The sequence below is a fragment of the Nanorana parkeri genome, unplaced genomic scaffold (assembly GCF_000935625.1).
Source record: "Nanorana parkeri isolate BGI_ZX_2015 unplaced genomic scaffold, ASM93562v1 scaffold18, whole genome shotgun sequence".
In the NCBI taxonomy this organism is placed as follows: domain Eukaryota; kingdom Metazoa; phylum Chordata; class Amphibia; order Anura; family Dicroglossidae; genus Nanorana; species Nanorana parkeri.
In genome coordinates, this window is record NW_017306286.1 from 1,681,928 (window position 1) to 1,700,451 (window position 18,524).

Sequence of the window (18,524 nt, forward strand, 5' to 3'; positions counted from 1 at the left end):
AATGATGATTGGTGTAGACATGTGTAGACTGTGGAGTTCATTGATCGCAGTGGAAGTGTATGGAACCCGAAGTAAAGTGACAGCAGGATTTCCAGGTAAAGCGTCTGGATTCCCTTTACCTTACAGCAGCATGCCTAGAACTCCACCTGGTGTAAGTAGAATGAAAGTCATCTCTGCTGGCCTGGCAACCCACATTCAGGAGGAATTCCGCACTGAATAACACCATTGTGCCTTCAGTGTGCTACAAATCCTGCTGCTGTCCTTACACACCGAGCCATTCCCCTACCCCATCCCAGGATGCAGCATTGGGTGCCTGAGCGACCCATTATAAGGTCAGGGATGTGAATACTTGTCATTAGAAAGTTGTAAAACTCTTGGGGTGCAGGGGGACCGGCAGCAAAAGTGGTGATCAGGAACCTTAAGGTGCCTATTGTTTTTGTCATGAATTCATCTTAGTAAGAGGCATGCTAGTAAAGGTTTACATCAGGGGTGGGCAAACTCTGGCCCTCCAGCTGTGATGAAACTACTAATCCTATCATACATCTGTCTCTGGGAGTCGTGGCTGTGAGAATCGTGCAATGCCTCATGGGATTTGTAGTTCACAAAAGCTGGAGGGCCGGCGTTTGCCCACCCCTGGTTTACGTTACACCTGTCATGAATGCATTCTGTAGGCTGCCATTGCTCATCTTTTAAGGGGGCTAGTTCCCTGGTAGTAATGTTGATGGCTTTGTCTCTAATGGTTTCTGGTTCACTTAGGCCTCATTTACACTTCTGATCAAGTGTTCCTCACTTGTTTCTGCTTGATGAAGGGGATCCTTTGTGACCCCGAAACGTTGCATTAAAGGAGAATTATGAGGCTATTGATTTTCACTCAGCCTCATAATTTGAGCCGACCTCTGACAATGAAACTGTCACAGGTCGGCTCAGTCGATCGAGAAGTGAGCGAACACATACCGGCGCTCGCTCACTTCTCGATCCTGTCACTGCAGAGAGCCGTGACTGTCACTCACGGCTCCCTGCAGGGATTCCCCCCTCCCCTGTCCGATCCTCTAGTGCTGACTGGCGGAACGGACGGGGGATAGGGCGGGCACAGCTGGCTCTGCCTCTAGATAGGCAGAGCCAGCTGTCACTCACGCAGCTGGGTGGATCCAGACAGAATTGTCGGGATCCATTCCGGCTGCGACGTCTCAGTATACTGAGCTTTGGGTGACGGGAGGACGCTATTTTTTGTACTCCCGTTACCCTTAGGAGAACTATGGGGAAAAGTCCTAACCTATAAGTGTATTTGCTATGCAACATGCACGTTAATAAATAGACGTACTTAATCAGCTATTGGTGTGCCGGTGTCCATGCTTTTGTTCATATGACAAGGTGTTTGCCATCCGCCGACAACCGCAGCACCCATCTTATCATATTAGAATAGCGGGAACTGAGTGTGGTGGGTATATGGACTATATATGGGAATAGCTGTTGCCGCTCAGCCTGTACAGACCAATGACATTCGCTGTGCAGATGTCATCAAAAATACACTGATTACCGTACCTGTAGGTAGGGACAGAAGATCGCCCCTGGACACAGCCAGGCAATGAGCATTTTCAGAAAGAGGCCAGCAATGGCAGCTGCATACTTCTTTCATCACAGGTGTTCATAAGCTTCAAACTGGAATGCAGCAGCTCTGTACCTGAGCAGCAGACTGAAACATTTTATTGATACCCTCTCAGCCTATCAGAGTACCCGCAACACCTTGACTTTTCATGATATCTAAATAAACTCTAATGTTGAAAATACTCTCAGTCCAGCACAGGAGTAGGCAACATCAGCACTCCAGCTGGGGTAAAACTACAAATCCCACCATGCATCTGGGAGCTATACCTGTGACTGTCAGAGTCTTGCAATGCCTCATGGGACTTGTAGTTCCACCACAGCTGGAGTGCCAAGGTTGCCTACCCGTGGGACTCTAGCACAAGGAGGATGTCACTCCATTAGCAGTTATTGCATCTTACTTAGAAATATCATTTAATGCTTGCATGTGACAGGCAATGTAAATGTGGTTAATAAGGTATTAGTCATGAACATACCAGTGACATATTATAATGAGTTAATTTCCAAATGTCTTCCAATCTCCAGTCAGCTGATTAAAAAAAAAACCCTTTTGGCAGCCACCTGTAGAAGGTGCTCTGCTTTGGGGGTGTCTTAAATGACTGATGAACAACTGAATCCTAAAGAAGTGTTGGGTTTATTTACAAATAGGGGATATACATACATTCTAAATACAATTAAGAGAAATGGAGAGGGGATTTGGAGGGGGTCAGTAGGGATAGGAATTGAGGTTAGGATCCTTCAGCTAGCAACCACCATTCTCTCTCTCTCTCTCATTCACAAATGCCATGGGTTTTTCTCTGTGCTCAGAACACGCCTCTCCAGCAGGTCTCAGCGAATCACATTCTTGATTGTAGAGTCCAGAAAGACTTGTCTTGTCCAAGAGGTCAGCAAGGTTACCATTGTTCCTGCTTGTGAGCTAGGTTTGAGCTAGGTTCCTGCTTCCTAGGTTTGAGCTAGGTTCCTGCTTGTGAGCTAGGTTTGAGCTAGGTTCCTGCTTCCTAGGTTTGAGCTAGGTTCCTGCTTGTGAGCTAGGTTTGTGCAGATGATCACACAGGAAGAAGGTTCCATCATATGCCCCTGCCCCCATCCCAACATATATGCTGCCTTGCTTACACAGGTGTGGGCAGTAAATACCAGCAGGGGTAGGGCTCGTCCCAGGAGATAAGATAGTCCAGCAAATTTTCATTCATCAGCGTCCCTGCCCCAAGAACCCTTTGATTGTCCTCATTTGCGTATCACACAGCCACATGCTGATTCAGTTCAGGATATCAAGGAACACCTTTGCATCAAAGCTGCATCATAGATGTCAATTTTATCTGTTCCAACACCACCCATGTACAGTAAGAGTGTTTTATTAAGTCTATAGGGCATGTAATACACAGAAGTAGTTACCTTGGTCCTGCAGGCATTTTCTCCTTTGGTCTACCAGCCCTCTGAAGTCACATCTCTGCTCCAGTCTTGTGGCCGCCCCCCTCACCATCGTCATTGCATGTAAGCAGGACCAGCAATTCAGCAGTGTATATGAGGACATTGAGGGCCCACATTCCAGGTCTGGAGAGGAAGCAGAGGAGCATACTGACTGCTGGAGGAACAAGGGTCAAGGTAAGTACTCCTTTCTTGAAAGCTCACCCCACATGTTACAATCTGATTGTACAATCTCCTTTTAGATCTACCAACTACCATGTAGTGCACAAGCCTGTCTGATTGGATAGATTCAGTAGGTATTCCTATTACATAGTTTTGGTAGATCTAAAGTTGATTGTACAGAGAATGTACGGTTAGATTGTAATGTGCATGGTGAACCTTATATCCCTCTAGACAAGACAAGCATTAGAACCTTACTATATGGGCCAGGACCCAAAGGAGATTTTTATCAGCTGACCAGAGTTCAGATTTACTTTTCCAGGCTGTTCTTTGAATATGAATATTTTCTCTTGGCAGAACTACATAGCAATGGATAAAGAGTTGATATCTGCCCCTGGAAAAGTCATTTTACATGGTGAACATGCGGTAGTCCATGGAAAGGTAGTGTATATGATGTCTATTAGTAGACTATTATTATTATTATTACTATGCTGTGTGTTGCATGTGCAGTGGATGTGTTTAAAGCTATGCTGGAAACAAGAAATATGTAATATTTAAGTTTAATATATTGCAGCTTACCAATCCTTAGATGTGGTGGCTGACTTACTTTTAATTTTTTTTCCAGGCTGTTTTGCTTTATTTGCCCGGGAAATAACACACTTCCTGTCCCTGGGTGTCAATACTCATCCCTCCACTGTATTTATGGGGGATTCCATGGTTGTCACCCAAGATGCTCTCCTGATTTGGGCTACAAATAGGTCTTCAGCTATTCTGCTTCATTACAATGGTGATGGGAATTCGTTTACAGAAGACTGCTTAGAAGGCAGATAAGAATATTTCTGCTTCCAGTATTTTCTGTTTCTTAAGACGTTCTTGGCCTGAAAAACAGGAAAACAAATGGAACCACCGCATCTATGGATTGCTTACTGTGTTGGGAGCTCAATGCCAACTAGCAGGATTGATTTCTCACGCTAATGTATTGCAGTTAAGCATGTAATATTGCATTGCCTTTTTTTAAGTGGGGGTTTATTAATATGCAAAGTCAAATTAAGTAAATCAGTAAATCCAATGCACCTATCAAGTTATCTGGAAGTTAATACAGCTGGTTTAGAGTAAATTGAGCAAGGCAGTGAGTACTCAGAAACTGGAGCAGATGTACATGACAACCAATCAGCTTCTCTCTTTCATTTTCAAATCTTAAATGAACAGACTGAAGAGAGAAGCTGATTGGTTGCCATGGGAAACTGCTCCAGTTTTGATAAATTCCCCAAGTGTGTTTACTATATCCACAATCATGAATTAACAGGAGGTGATGTAGATCACTTCCCATTCATTCATAATGGAGGATATAGTAAACATACTCTGTCCTCAATTATGTACAAACACTCTGAGATCAGTGATCGCTGAGTGTTTGTACCGCTCTCCTCTCTGACAGCGGTGCGGGAGGAGAGCTCAGCCTCCTGTGACAAGACTGCCTGTCTCCGCCCCCACACCGTTCTCCTCTGATCTGTGACTGGAGGCTGAGCGGTATGGGAGGAGAGATGCTGGCCGCTCACAGCGCTCCTCCCGCAGCGCTCGGCCGCCTGCGACAGTTTCTCTCCTCCCCGCTGGGACACAGAGCAGCGCCCAGCGGGGAGGAGAGAATAGGATGCACTGCTGTATCGGCCAGAAAATAGGCCTTTCAACATTATATCAAAAGTGCCATTTTCGGACAATATGTTTCGGTGGCCGATATATCGGTGCATCCCTAATTATTTCTTCTGTTGACAGTCATGTGTTCTGTTACTTAATGCAAATGTTTCTCACATACAGGTGGCTTTGGCAGTGGGATTAAATTTAAGAACGTTCATTAAAGTACAACATCGCAGGGACTCTACTGTGTTAATAAACTTGCCAAATATTGGCACTAAGCTGACCTGGAATGTCTGCCAGCTTCAGCCTTTGCTACCTAGCTTCCAAGGTGAGTTTGATGAGCACAGATAAGGGTTTATATACAGTACATAGCAACAGCTGTAGCATGCGACTGCAAACACTTGATGGAGAGGATTGACTGGTTATTTTAAGAACTCCCTCCTTTTATATCTTCATGGATGCATTATCTTCTATGTTCTTGCAGTAAGGAATTATTGGTTAAAATCTGTATTCAATCAAGCTTTATACACTGTAGTTAGTGACATTTATTAAAGATAAAAAAAGCACATAAAACAACATATAGCAGAGTATGTCCTGTCATGGCAAGGGTAGGGAAGAACACAGTTTCTGGGTCCTGGAGACAGTCCATGTCTTAAGCTGCCAATTGACTTGCCAGGGCCATTTGGGGAAGCATGGTTCAGCTTCCCTCAGGGCAAAGTCTGCCAGCCTTACAAGTTTATATATATATTTATATGAATGGCAGAGAGGGGAGCAGCAAACAGGGGCCAGTGCTGGCCTACTGGGGAAACAAAGATTTTCAGAACAAATTTTATAACTTGTCCGATCAACGTTCCTTCAATGATGGCCAGTTAAAGTAGGCCTAGAACCTCCTGTAGTAGACATGGTATTGTTGCCTGATATGATAATTTTCAGGCCATGCAGACAACTATCATATCATGTCTGACAGCACCTTTTAATTAGGGATGCACCGATACCGGTTTTTCTGTATCAAGTACGAGTACCGATATTTATATTTTTGGTACTCGCCGATACCGGAAGTCCCATTAAGAAAGCCAGGTGACGTGTAATGACCCTCCACCTGGCTTCCCAATCAGCAGGGAAGCCGTCTCTATGCTTGCTCGTCACCAAGTCAATCAGGAAGCCGGGCGGCATGCAATGACTCTCTGCCCAGGTTCCTGATACCGGATGTTCGGCTATCGGGCTAGACATTGGAGCATTCGGGTGAGTACGAGTACTCGCCCAAATACTCGGTATCAGCACCAATACTAGTATCGGTGCATCCCTTCCTTCAATGCTCAGTTGTAAATTTTGCTCAGAGCGGTTCTTAAAAACCCATTTTAATAGAGAAATGTTGCTGTCATGGTTGGAGAGTGTTTTCTCAGTGTATTTTTGAGTCAGCATAGTTTATTTTGCTGTGAATTGTATAGGCTATATTCATGAGCAAGGGCAGTCAAAGCCTGCACAGATAATAGCTGCAGTGTCCCCTACATAAACACAATATGATAGGAATACCCCATCATATAGTGGTATTAACATTCTGTTCCGCTACATCTCCCTCTGTATCCCTGTTGTTATCCCGGAATCATACCCAGACTATGTACAATGGACATGTCAAGTCAGGTGCCTCAGAGGGTTTAGAAGAGATGTTGCTGCAGGGATTTACATCCTCTCGGTCCTGAACTAAAATTTAAAAAAAAGATAAATTATTGTATTCCGAACTTGTAGGACATCTTCCATCACTAATTTTTAGTGAACTGGCTGGCTGATTGATGTTGTTAGAAGGTTTATTTGCTCTGTACACCCTATCGTAAAATAAGCCTATTGCTGTAATGTGATTGTTTTGTATGTACTTTTATTAAGAATGGTGGCTTAGAGCAGGGCTGGACAAATCCCAGTAGCCAGGTAGCCAATGTTCCTTAAAAATTGCAGCTGGCTCCTAACGTTTGAGGTAGGGATGCACTGACACCATTTTCTCCAGACCGAGTAAGAGTACCAATACTTTTTTTTTAGTGTCATGTGACAGTTTTTCTTAAACCATACAGACTAATGATTTTAGGACAGTGGTGGAGCGCCAGGGACTGCTGCAACCCTGGTAGTTCTGCCACTGATTCCCAGCTGTAGAGGGAATACAAATCTTGGCAATACATTATACAGCAATGCAGAATGCCATCAGCAATAGAGGACTACAAATCTCACCAATACATTATACAGCAGTGCAGAATGGCACCAGCTATAGAGGACTACAAATCCCAGCAATACATTATACAGCAATGCAGAATAATACCATCAGCTATAGAGGACTAGAAATCCCAGCAATATATTATACAGCAATGCAGAATAATAGTATAGTATAGTATTGGGTATCGGGACATTTTCATGAGTACTCATGAAAATGCCCAGTATCTGTACTGAAATTAGTATGTGTATCGATGCATACCTAGTTTGAGGTTTTCAATGGAGCTACATTGACATTGAGGTTTTCAATGTCAATAGAGTTGGCTCCTAAAAAAACCCATCCTGCTAGCTCCTGGATTGGACAAGCTGGCTCCTGAATTATATACACTATGTTGCCAAAAGTATTGGAATGCCTGCCTTTACACGCACATGAACTTTAATGGCATCCCAGTCTTAGTCCGTAGAGTTCAATATTGAGTTGGCCCACTCTTTGCCGCTATGACAGCTTCAACTCTTCTGTGAAGGCGTCCACAAGGTTTAGGAGTGTGTCTATAGGAATGTTTGACCATTCTTCCGGAAGCGCATTTGTGAGGTCAGGTACTGATGTTGGACGAGAAGGCCTGGCTCGCAGTCTCCGCTCTAATTCATCCCAAAGGTGTTCTATCGGGTTGAGGTCAGGACTCTGTGCAGGCCAGTCAAGTTCCCCCACCCCAAACTTGCTCATCCATATCTTTATGGACCTTGCTTTTGTGCACTGGTGCGCAGTCATGTTGGAACAGGAAGGAACCATCCCCAAACTGTTCCCACGAAGTTGGCAGCATGAAATTGTCCAACATGTATTGGTATGCCGATGCCTTAAGAGTTCCCTTCACTGGAACTAGGGCCAAGCCTAACCCCTGAAAAACAACCCCACACCATAATGCCCCCATCACCAAACTTTACACTTGGCACAATGCAGTCAGGCAAGTACCATTCTTCTGGCAACCCGCCAAACCCAGACACGTCCATCGGATTGCCAGACAGAGAAGCGTGATTCGTCACTCCAGAGAACGCATCTCCACTTCTCTAGAGTCCAGTGGCGGCGTGCTTTACACCACTGCATCCGACGCTTTGCATTGCACTTGGTGATGTAAGACTTGGATACAGCTGCTCGGCCATGTAAACACATTTCATGAAGCTCTCTACACACTGTAGTTGTGCCAATCTGAAGGCCACATGAAGTTTGGAAGTCTGTAGCTATCGACTCTGCAGACAGTTGGCGACTTCTGCGCACTGTGCGCTTCAGCATGCGCTGACCCCGCTCTGTCATTTTACGTGGCCTACCACTGCATGGCTAAGTTGCTGTTGTTCCCAGTTGCTTCCACTTTGTTTTAATACCACTAACAGTTGACCGTGGAATATTTATTAGCAAGGAAATTTCACGGATGAACTTATTGCACAGGTGGCAACCTATCACGGTACCACACTTGAATTCACTGAGCTCCTGAGAGCGACCCATTCTTTCACAAATGTTTGTAGAAGCAGTCTGCATGCCTAGGTGCTTTATTTTATACACCTGTGGCCATGGAGGTGATTGGAACACCTGAATCCAATGATTTGGAGGGATGCCCCTATACTTTTGGCAATATAGTGTATTTATTTATTTTTCCACCCCTGGCTTAGAGGCAAGAACTGAGCTCTTGTAGCTCCAGAGTCCCAGGATTGGTTCTTAGCAGGGACACTTTTGCCCTCACACATATGTTCTCCGGTTTGCCAGGATTTCCTCTGGGGAGTAGTAGATTAATTCTGCTGTCAGTCAGATCACCTCCAATGTGTATATTTATGTCTGTATGGACATTAAAGGAGAACTATGAGGTGAGTGCTTTTCACTCACCTCATAGTTCTAGCCGACCTGTGACAATGAGACTGTCACAGGCCGGCTCAGTAGATCGGGAGGTGAGCGAACACATACCGGCGTTCGCTCACCTCCCGATCCTGTCACAGCTCTCTGCCATGACAGGGGAGGGGCTGGATTCCCCCCTCCCCGCTGCGATCCGCCAGCGCTGACTGGCGGAACGGACGGGGTAGGGGGCGGGTACAGCTGGCTCTGCCTCTAGATAGGCAGAGTCAGCTGTCACTCACGCAGTTGGGCGGATCCAGACATAATTGTCGGGATCCGCTTCAGCTGTGGCGTCTCAGTATACCGCAAGCAGTAGCTCGTGGTATACTGTGGCGTCTCAGTACACCGCGAGCTGTAGCTCACGGTATACTGAGCTTAGGGTGACGGGAGGACGCTAGTTTGTGTCCTCCCATTACCGTAAGGAGAACTATGGGGAAAAGCCTTAAACCCATAGTTCTCCTTTTTAAACTGCTCACTTTTTAAGGACAGTGGCTGATTAAAACCCAACTCTAGACACTCTGTTTTTGTTAGGGACACAGTTAGAAATGTTAGAACCTCTATCACGTTTTTATTACTGCCCCCTATATTCCTGACCTGGTAAGTTTGGGCTGGACGCACAGGAGGGGATGGGAAATACCTCCAATAGTGGCAGAGACGACCACTTTTATAACAGAATTGGGAAAGGTTAGGCTTTAAGTGAGGTTTTTATTACTGGGCATCCTTCTCTCCCTTTCTTCCTCCTTTCATGCTTGATGTCACAAGGATAAAAAGTGAGGGGAAAATCTCCCTGTTGGACAGTAATAAAATCCTACAGAATTTCTAACCTTTTCCTACCCTATTGAAATAAAAACAAAACAAGTTTTAGCTGGGGCTGGTTTTAATTTGCACACAACTCATGATCTGAAGGTATATTTCGGTGACTAGGAGTCCAAGTTTAGAACAGCTGGATTTACTAAAGCAATTTGCAGGTTTTCCTGATGGATCTAAAGACACTGAACATCTTGCTGTCCTGGCCTTTCTTCACCTCTACCTTTCCATCTGCGGGCGGTGAGCGACATATGTCATATAAATATTTCCGCTAGAGCTATTTAAATATCCTGAACAGCCACTAAAGAGTAGTGTTTTATGTGCCAAGTTACTGTCACATATTTCTCAAATTTCTTGATAATTTTGACTGTGTAACATGATGCTGTAGGAACGCCACCAGCATGATCAAGGATGTCTTCAGCCAATGTTGCTGATTAATCCTGTAGCTGGATAGATTTACTGATAAAAAGCACAGAAAAACCACAAACAGTGTTGTTATTACAATAAAGTAGCATCAACTGCTGACAATAAGACCACACAGGTAGATAATGTCTTGTCAGACGTCTCTCCCCACCGTATCTAAGGTTTTGGTGCGTATGGAGTGAGAGAATTATTCATTTGACAGCTAGAGAATCATAGTGATGGAAAATCTTTGAGTACAATATTGAGTTCTTCCTCGTCCCAATTGATGAAAGTAGTGCTTAAAGTGACATTAAACCCTCAGATTTTTTTAACATAAAACAATACTGTAATGTGTGCCTTACGGTAATCCATGGTAGTTTCCCTTCTCTTTGCTGCTCTTCCTTTTAAATCTGTATCTCTTCTCATGCTCTGCAGAACTTCTGTTTTGCAGCAGACTGCCTTGTCTCAGGAATGGATACACGGTGTCTGTGTATACGTTTCTATAGGCTTGAAACCTGAGCTAGCACTACAGGAAGAGGCCCTGAGCTGAAAAGGGAAGTTCTTCCCAAGCATGAGAAGACATGAGGATTTAAAAGGAAGAGCAGCAAAGAGAAGGGAAACAACCATGGATTACAGTAAGGCGCAGATTACAGTATTGGTTTATGTTAAAAAATCTGAGGGTTTACTGTCACTTTAAATAGGTCACATTGGTTCCAAAGATCGAGATGTGTCTAGCTACTTCAAAGCACACCTTTACCCGCCCCATCCACTTTCTGGCATCTCACCCCTACCCCCCTCTACTATTCGAAATAGACTTTTTTAATTCATGTATTTTTTATTATCTTCTTTGGGGAGCCCTTCCTCCACTTCCGTTTATTCTCTGCTAGGCCTGAATGCTGTTTCAGTTGGCCACAACCTCCTGGGATACTCACACACACATCCCAGGAGGACTCTGAGTACTCTGCTGTGCATATTCCCCAGTGCATCATCAGGGGGCTGGCTGGCTGGTTCTTCTTGGTTATCGCAGGTGGCCCCCTGATGACAAGCATAGGCTACAGCACGTTATCAAGGTGACGGCTGCAAGAACCTGGAAGAAACAGCCATGTATGTCAAGGCAAAAATGTTTTCTTTTTTTCTAGGTTGGATAGAGTGGAAAAGATTAGAACACCTGCTGAGTTTTTACTGCTATCTGATGCTCCATTAAAGAGATTTACCCTCACATCCTGTCCTGCTGACAACGGTTTCCCAGGAAGTAAGGCAAAATCTGCAACAGGTACAGAGACAGAAATAAAATCTTACAGAGGTTCTAGCCTTCCCTTACTGTACTAAAGAAATGCATTGATATTTCTGTCTTTGTTGCTGTTGTAGAGTTTCCCTCACTTCCTTTCTGGTAAAATGTCAGCAGAACAGGAACTGAAGGAAAATTCTGTGTAACTCACAGATGGCAGTAAAATCCTGACATGGGTTCTAACCCGTCCCCACTCTATACAGAATTAACCAAAAATAGTTTTGGCTGGACATACATTCTAAAGCATAACTATAGTCGCAACTTTAATTAGCATACCCTCTGAGTCTAGAATTGTACATTAGTTCTTCATTTATGAAGAATAGCTTTTAATGCGACTGTGCTACGCACTGATTTGGTCAGAGTGCATTTTAATTCCTTTAATACCATCTAAGCATAAAAGTTATACTTTGCTTGCCTTTAGCAGTATTATCTAATGACTTCTGCCCTGTTATGTTTGATCTAGAGATCTCAAAGCGTTGAACATCGTAGTTTGGTCCCAGCTGCCTCCAGGAGCTGGTTTGGGGTCTAGCGCTGCTTATTCTGTGTGTCTGGCAGCTGCCTTGTTAACCGTCTCTGGAAGGATTCCGTGGCCAGTTCAAGAAGGCACAGAAGATGTCGGGTATGGAATTTGTTTTGTTGCAATGTGGTTTTGAATAGGATATTTTATAGTGTAGTTCCACATTACTTGTTATTTTTCAGTGTGACTCCCAATATTGATGTATAAAATATCAATTGGATTACTGACATTGTTTTTATGCACTCTCATCTTATAATTTAATGTATATGTTTTATATAGGCTGGGAGATTTATTATCGGTGTTAATCAACTTACTAACTTGGTTATTTCTAAAACTTGATATTTTTGATAGGTGGACAGAGACTGAGTTAAAACTCATTAACAGTTGGGCTTTTCAGGGGGAAAAGGTCATCCATGGGAATCCATCTGGAGTAGACAATGCTGTGGCAACATTAGGTAAGTAGCTGTGTTCAGAAGTCCAGACAGTAGGCTGGCTTGCATGGTCTAAGGGTAAGACCACACATGTGATGTTCTTTGTGGCTACAGTGTAAATCAACAACTATGGGGTCACCACTCTTTGTTCAAATCTCTATGGTGACTGTATGCTTAGTTTATGTGCTGCGTGAAGAGAAACACCCAGTGCATTTTGAATTTCAGACTACATGGTTGTGTGTTATACATCTTCCTAGTACTCTTACATAGCAGCTGTAGGGCCCTGAGCACAATTCCCACCCAGGATACTGTCTGCAGTGAGTTTCAATGCCTTCCCCCAATGTATGTATGGGTTTCTACTGGTATGCATGTATATAACTGTGGTTGGGACTTTAAATTGTGAACTCCTTTATGGAAACAGCTGTGGGAAACAATTGTAACGGAACTGACTTCAGCTTGCTACACCTTCTCTGGTTCCTCAAGTTTTCAATGATCTGGAATGTGAGTACTACATGAACAGGAATACAATGTAATATTTATATACTACTTATATACTACTGCAGAGGTGGAGAAATTGATATGAAATTCAGGAGCCAGTCTGTCCAGTCCAAGAGTAAGCAGAATTTTCTTAGGAGCCAGGTCCATTGACAACAACTCGAGATAACCTCAAAAGTTAGCTACCAGTTGTAATTTGTAAGGATCATCGCCTACCTGGCTCCTGGGATTTCTCCAGACCTGTATTACTGCCAAATCTGTAAATCTGTAATATGCTATTGTTTTAAAATATTGTTCTAGGACGGGGCCAGGATACTCTGACTATGCAAGAGAATATGTATCCTTATGTCGGATTTGGCTTTTTGCCTGATTAGCGTTTCGCTAACAATTTGATTTGCTTCCTTCAGGTGGTGCTTTACGGTATCAAGCTGGACAAATAACGCCAATGAAGAGGTATATATTTTATACTAGCTGTTTCATCTCCACTTGGTTAGTGTTATCTGTGAGAACAGTTCATAGACTGAATGCAACAGATAAATTGCGGGACATGCAATGTAAAATGAAGTAAGGCTGCAGAGCTTACAATCCTGAAGGCCAACCTGATACCTTAAAGCTGAACTCCAGCTATGTACAGTATGTATAATATATAACTGGAATAGTGGGTGTTTTTATATATTTGCCTGAGTTCAGCTTTGAAGTACACCTGTTAATTTCTTTCAATTTATTTTCTTGATGGCTACGGCATAAGCAATAGAAAACAGCACGTTATACTTGCTAGCAACTACTAGCAAGAGATCCAATACAAGAGATCCATCCAGTATTCTCAAATGTCAGTATTATATGCGTACAGCCATTGTTTAAATTGGCCACATCCTTTTTTTTTAAATATAAGTCTGTCAGAGTGTTGTGAGAGCCCTAAAACCCATGGCACCCTCATCTGAAAGCTTGGGTGTTTCCTGTAGGACAGGGATGGCCAAACTGCGGCCCTCCAGCTATGGTGGAACTACGAATTCCATGAGGCTTTGCAAGATTCTCACAGCCACAGGCATGACTCCCGGAGAGAGATGCTTCATGGGATTTGTAGTTTCACCACAGCTGGAGGGCTGGAGTTTGGCCATCCCTGCTGTAGGAGGACTAGCCTGCTCCTTCCTGTTGGTCCATCACTATAATGGCTAGCCCCTTTGGCCAGCAGCATGGTGAGGGTTGTGGAAAGGGGCAAGCCAAACTTTGAATCTACCACAGCCTTGAGTTTAGTTTCTTTTGCACTTTGTTCACAAAGTAAAAAAAATTGATATTTCTTTTTTTATGGGTTACCTGAGCTTGGCCCCAGAGCACACCCAGGTAATTCTGTCCTTGCTCACAGCAACGTGCAGTATACAAACTGGGAATTAAAGGAGAACTATGAGATGAGTGATTTCCCCTCACCTCATAGTTCTAGCCGACCTGTGACAATGAGACTGTCACAGGTCGGCTCAGTAGATCAGGTTCGCTCACACATACCAGGTTCGCTCACCTCTTGATCCTGTCACGGCTCTCTGCCGTGACGGGGGGAGGGGCTGAATTCCCTGCTCCGATCTGCCAGCGCTGACTGGCGGAACGGACGGGGAGGGGGCGGGTACAGCTGGCTCTGCCTCTAGATAGGCAGAGCCAGCTGTCACTCGCAGCTGGGCGGATCCCGTCATCTACGTCGGAATCCGCTCCGGCTGCCGCGTCTCAGTATACAGCTCGCGGTATACTGAGCTTAGGGTAACGGGAGGACGCTAGTTTGTGTCCTCCCGTTACCCTAAGGAGAACTATGGGGAAAAACACTGACCCCATAGTTCTCCTTTTAAGTTTGTATTTTGGCCAAAATATGTAAGCTCGCCACCCACACTAAGGGCCCTCTTGGCTGTTGAGTTGTATGCTAAAGCTGGCCATATACCAGCAGAATTTTGTTTGAATAAATTTGTTTTCAAAATGTTTGCTTGATTTTCTTAGACTGTAGTGATAAAAAAAAGAAATCAAAGGAGCAGGATGGAAAAAACTTTCTCAAACAAACGAAATTCTAACAGTGAATGTGGTTTTCATTTGAGAAACTCCATTCATTTCTAAAATTGATTGTTAAGATCAAACAAAATGTCGAAGTACATTAGTCAAGTCTCTGATGGCATTATCGGATGTTCTACAGAGATTTTTTTTTTGTATAAATGTTGACACAAAAATCTACCGGTGTATGGCCAGCTTCACCTTTTCAGTGTTCACTACTCTTAAGTTTCTGTAAAAATTATGGGGTCTATTCACGAAGCAGCCGAAGGATCTAGCCGTAGCTTCGGCTGATCCTTCGTGGGCTGTCGTCAGAATAAAAAATAAATAAATATATTTTTCACCATAGGAATGCATTGCTAGATTCCTATTGGCTATTTCAACTTGCAATAGCCAATAGCAAACTAGCTATAGCACTCGCCCACTGCTGCAGTTCTCCATCAGGTCCCCACTTGTGATTGACAACAGCAGAGGGCGGGTGCAATAGCTAGTTTGCTATTGCAAATTGAAATAGCCAATAGGAATCTAGCAATGTATTCCTATGCCGAAAATGTCACTGCTAGCTCCGCACAATCGTTTTCTATTTATTTTTTTCTACATTTTTAACTCGGCTATTCACTCACTGCTGTTCGGCATCTATAAGAATAGATCAAACAGCAGCGACTAGCCTGCCGGAGGTTCGGCTTAGCCGATCCAGATGTCGGATCGGCTGAGTCGAACTCCTTCTGCACTTCGGGTCGGCTGAACATGCTGTGCATGTTCGGCCGACCCGAAGCCACCCGATGTACGGCTGATTTCAGCCTATATACGGCTGAAATCAGACGTACCAGTTTGAAGTTAATAGCCAAACAGCGTTCGGGTCACTTCGCTTCAGGTCGGTCATTCACTCGGCTGCCTACGGCAGCTTAGTGAATAGACCCCTATGTCTATATAAGCCCAAAGCAAGTCAGTTTGTTTATAATAAAATATACAGGTATCTATTTCTAGGTGGATGTGTCATGAATCCATTTTAATTCTGCATTCCCTATTAGAGAAACATTCTTTCTGTTTTGCAGCGGGTTGCTGAAATGTTAGAGGGGACTCATTATAATATATTGTGGCCTCTTTCCAGGGTACCGTTGCTACAGATTTTGCTCACCAACACAAGAGTTCCACGCAGCACAAAGATCCTGGTGGCAGGAGTGAAAGATAAGCTACTCAAGGTGCGTAGCGTTGCATGCCCTACTTTTCAACTGCACAGTATTACGGTGCTATGTGTTGCAGCGTGGTTGATCGCATTGAGGCCGGGAGGTGTCTTTGGGGTGCCATTCAAATGCTTTGGCCCTCCACAACAGTCCCACTTTCTCATGAGGCCTCTTAAGAAAATGGATTGGCCACCCCTGTAATAGGGTGTGTAAGACTTCTTTGCAATTTTGCAGCAAATAGCTGGGAACTCGGATACTAAGATGTTACCACTGGAATTTCACTTACCAAAAATTTAAATGTCTATTTAGACAAACTAACCTAAGTCAAATCTTTTTTTTTTTCTGTTTATAATGGATGGATTATCAAAGGGTTAAAACCCACGTCACTTTTTGTTCCATTCAAGAGATTTCCCTCCAATATGTTCTGTAATTTAGTCACTTTGAATCTGTTAAATCTGTTAAAAGGTGTGTGTGTCTATACATACATACCTGTGTGTGTGTGTGTGTGTGTGTGTGTGTGTGTGTGTGTGTCTATACATACATACCCAGCTGGCCGTTTTAATTAAACGGCTGGCTGGGAGCTTTACATTCAAGCGATCGGGCATCTCTGGAGACGCCCGAACCCTTGTATTGGCTGCGTTTTTACCGCAGCCACCGTTGTCAGTGCCTTTGCCGGTCCCGAGATACATTGTGCCCGGTGCGGCTGGGACCGGCACGGCTGCTCTGTGACAGGAGATCAAAGGGAGATCGGTACACATGAGCAATAATTTTAGGGCCATTAATCATTGATGACACTAAACTGATGAGCAGTAAAAGCATTTAAAGAACCGCCTATGGCCAATCACACAATTTTAAGGCATGACATGTTTGGTGTCTATTTACCCAACGTAACCCTGTCTCTTATGTTTTACCAAAAATATTGGTAAGAAAAAATGTTTTTAACATAACGTAGGGAAAATATATATATATATAATTTTTTTTTAAATGAAAATATTTTTCAGTGTTCTTGAGTTTACAATGGTTTTAATGAAGTGGTAAATTGTCGTTAGTATCTTGTATAATAACCACATTGTGCAATTTGTTTGTCTTACAGTATCCAGATATTATAGAACCAGTCCTGTCATCAATGAATGCAATTTCTCAGGAGTGCCAGAGCATCTTAGAAACATCATCTTCAGGATTGTCTGTGGACCAGTATTCAGTGTTAGAGGTAATATAGCTAAAGGAATAGCAATGTTTTCATTTATGTTGTGTAGGCTACAAATCATTATGGTTTCTGTACCTTGAATAGAATGCTACATGTAGAAATGTGTATATAAGGAAAGGACATGTATACCATTGTAGAGTGGCTCAGATGTATATTGCATGTGAGATTACTTAAGATGAAGTCCGAATCTACGTGTTATTGCAGTTTTCTATATCTGGAAACAGCACAATAATTACAAATCTATTCATAAATCATCTGGAATCGTCTTTGGAGTGTGGGAGGAAACCGGAGTACCCAGAGGAAACGCAATCGCGCAGCTGGGTGGCTCTCGACAGTAATGTCGGGATCCGTCCCGGCTGCTGCGTCTCAGTATACCGCGAGCTGTAGCTCGTGATATATTGAGCTTTGGGTCACGGGAGGACACTAGTTTATGTCCTCCCGTGACCCTTAGGAGAACTATGGGGAAAACGCTTACCCCATAGTTCTCCTTTAAGGGAAAGGAAAGTGCTAGCTGCATGTGTGCTGTTTTTTTCTCATCGGGCGAGATGCTCAATAATCCAGGGTGCCTCCCAGCATCATTGGCATGGGAAGATGTCTACTCACCTGACGCTGTTAAGAAGACATCTGCCAACCCTTGAAATGTTGCAGTTTTCCTAGTTACATAGTTACATAGTATTTGAGGTTGAATAAAGACACATGTCCATCAAGTCCAACCTATTGTGTGTGTGTGTAAAGATCCCCGAGTCATCTCGTTTTTAGGAGTACTTGCACCCCTGTATATTACCGTTTCTCAGGAAATCGTCCAAAAGCTTCTTGAACGATTCCACACTATTAGCTGAAATCACTGCTTGTGGCAACGAGTTCCAGACCCTAACCGCGCGAACTGAGAAGAACCCCCTCCGCCCCTTGTGTTTGAATTTTTTTTCTACCAGTTTCAGGTGGTGGCCTCTAGTCTTTGTTACGGAATTAATCGTAAAGAGTTTGTTGCTTTGACTATGGAACATTTTGTACATGAAAATCATGTCCCCCCTTAATCTCCTTAGTTCCAGCGTGAACATATTTAAATTTAGTAACCGTGTCTCATAGCTCTGGTCCTCCATCCCTTTGATGAGTTTGGTCGCCCTTCGCTGGACTTTCTCCAGTTCAAGGACATCCCCTCGTTGTAGCGGTGCCCAAAACTGCACCGCATACTCCAGGTGAGGCCGAACCAGTGATGTGTAAAGTGGCAAAATTATAGACTTATCCCTGCAAAACATTCCCTTCTTGATGCAGGACAGG

General features: G+C 43.8%; 1 protein-coding gene across 1 annotated transcript in view; it reads left to right on the top strand.

Annotated features, from left to right (window-relative positions):
* The first annotated feature begins 52 nt into the window (after nucleotides 1–52).
* MVK (mevalonate kinase) overlaps nucleotides 53–18,524 on the top strand; it is a 24,180-nt gene continuing 5,708 nt past the window's right edge. The window contains exons 1-10 of the mRNA XM_018560543.1: nucleotides 53–95; nucleotides 3,544–3,627; nucleotides 4,999–5,146; nucleotides 5,752–5,776; nucleotides 9,827–9,940; nucleotides 11,854–12,009; nucleotides 12,259–12,362; nucleotides 13,241–13,286; nucleotides 15,967–16,057; nucleotides 17,133–17,249. Coding sequence (XP_018416045.1) covers nucleotides 3,556–3,627; nucleotides 4,999–5,146; nucleotides 5,752–5,776; nucleotides 9,827–9,940; nucleotides 11,854–12,009; nucleotides 12,259–12,362; nucleotides 13,241–13,286; nucleotides 15,967–16,057; nucleotides 17,133–17,249 — 873 coding nt within the window. The 5' untranslated portion in view covers nucleotides 53–95; nucleotides 3,544–3,555. The remainder of the gene's footprint in view (nucleotides 96–3,543; nucleotides 3,628–4,998; nucleotides 5,147–5,751; nucleotides 5,777–9,826; nucleotides 9,941–11,853; nucleotides 12,010–12,258; nucleotides 12,363–13,240; nucleotides 13,287–15,966; nucleotides 16,058–17,132; nucleotides 17,250–18,524) is intronic.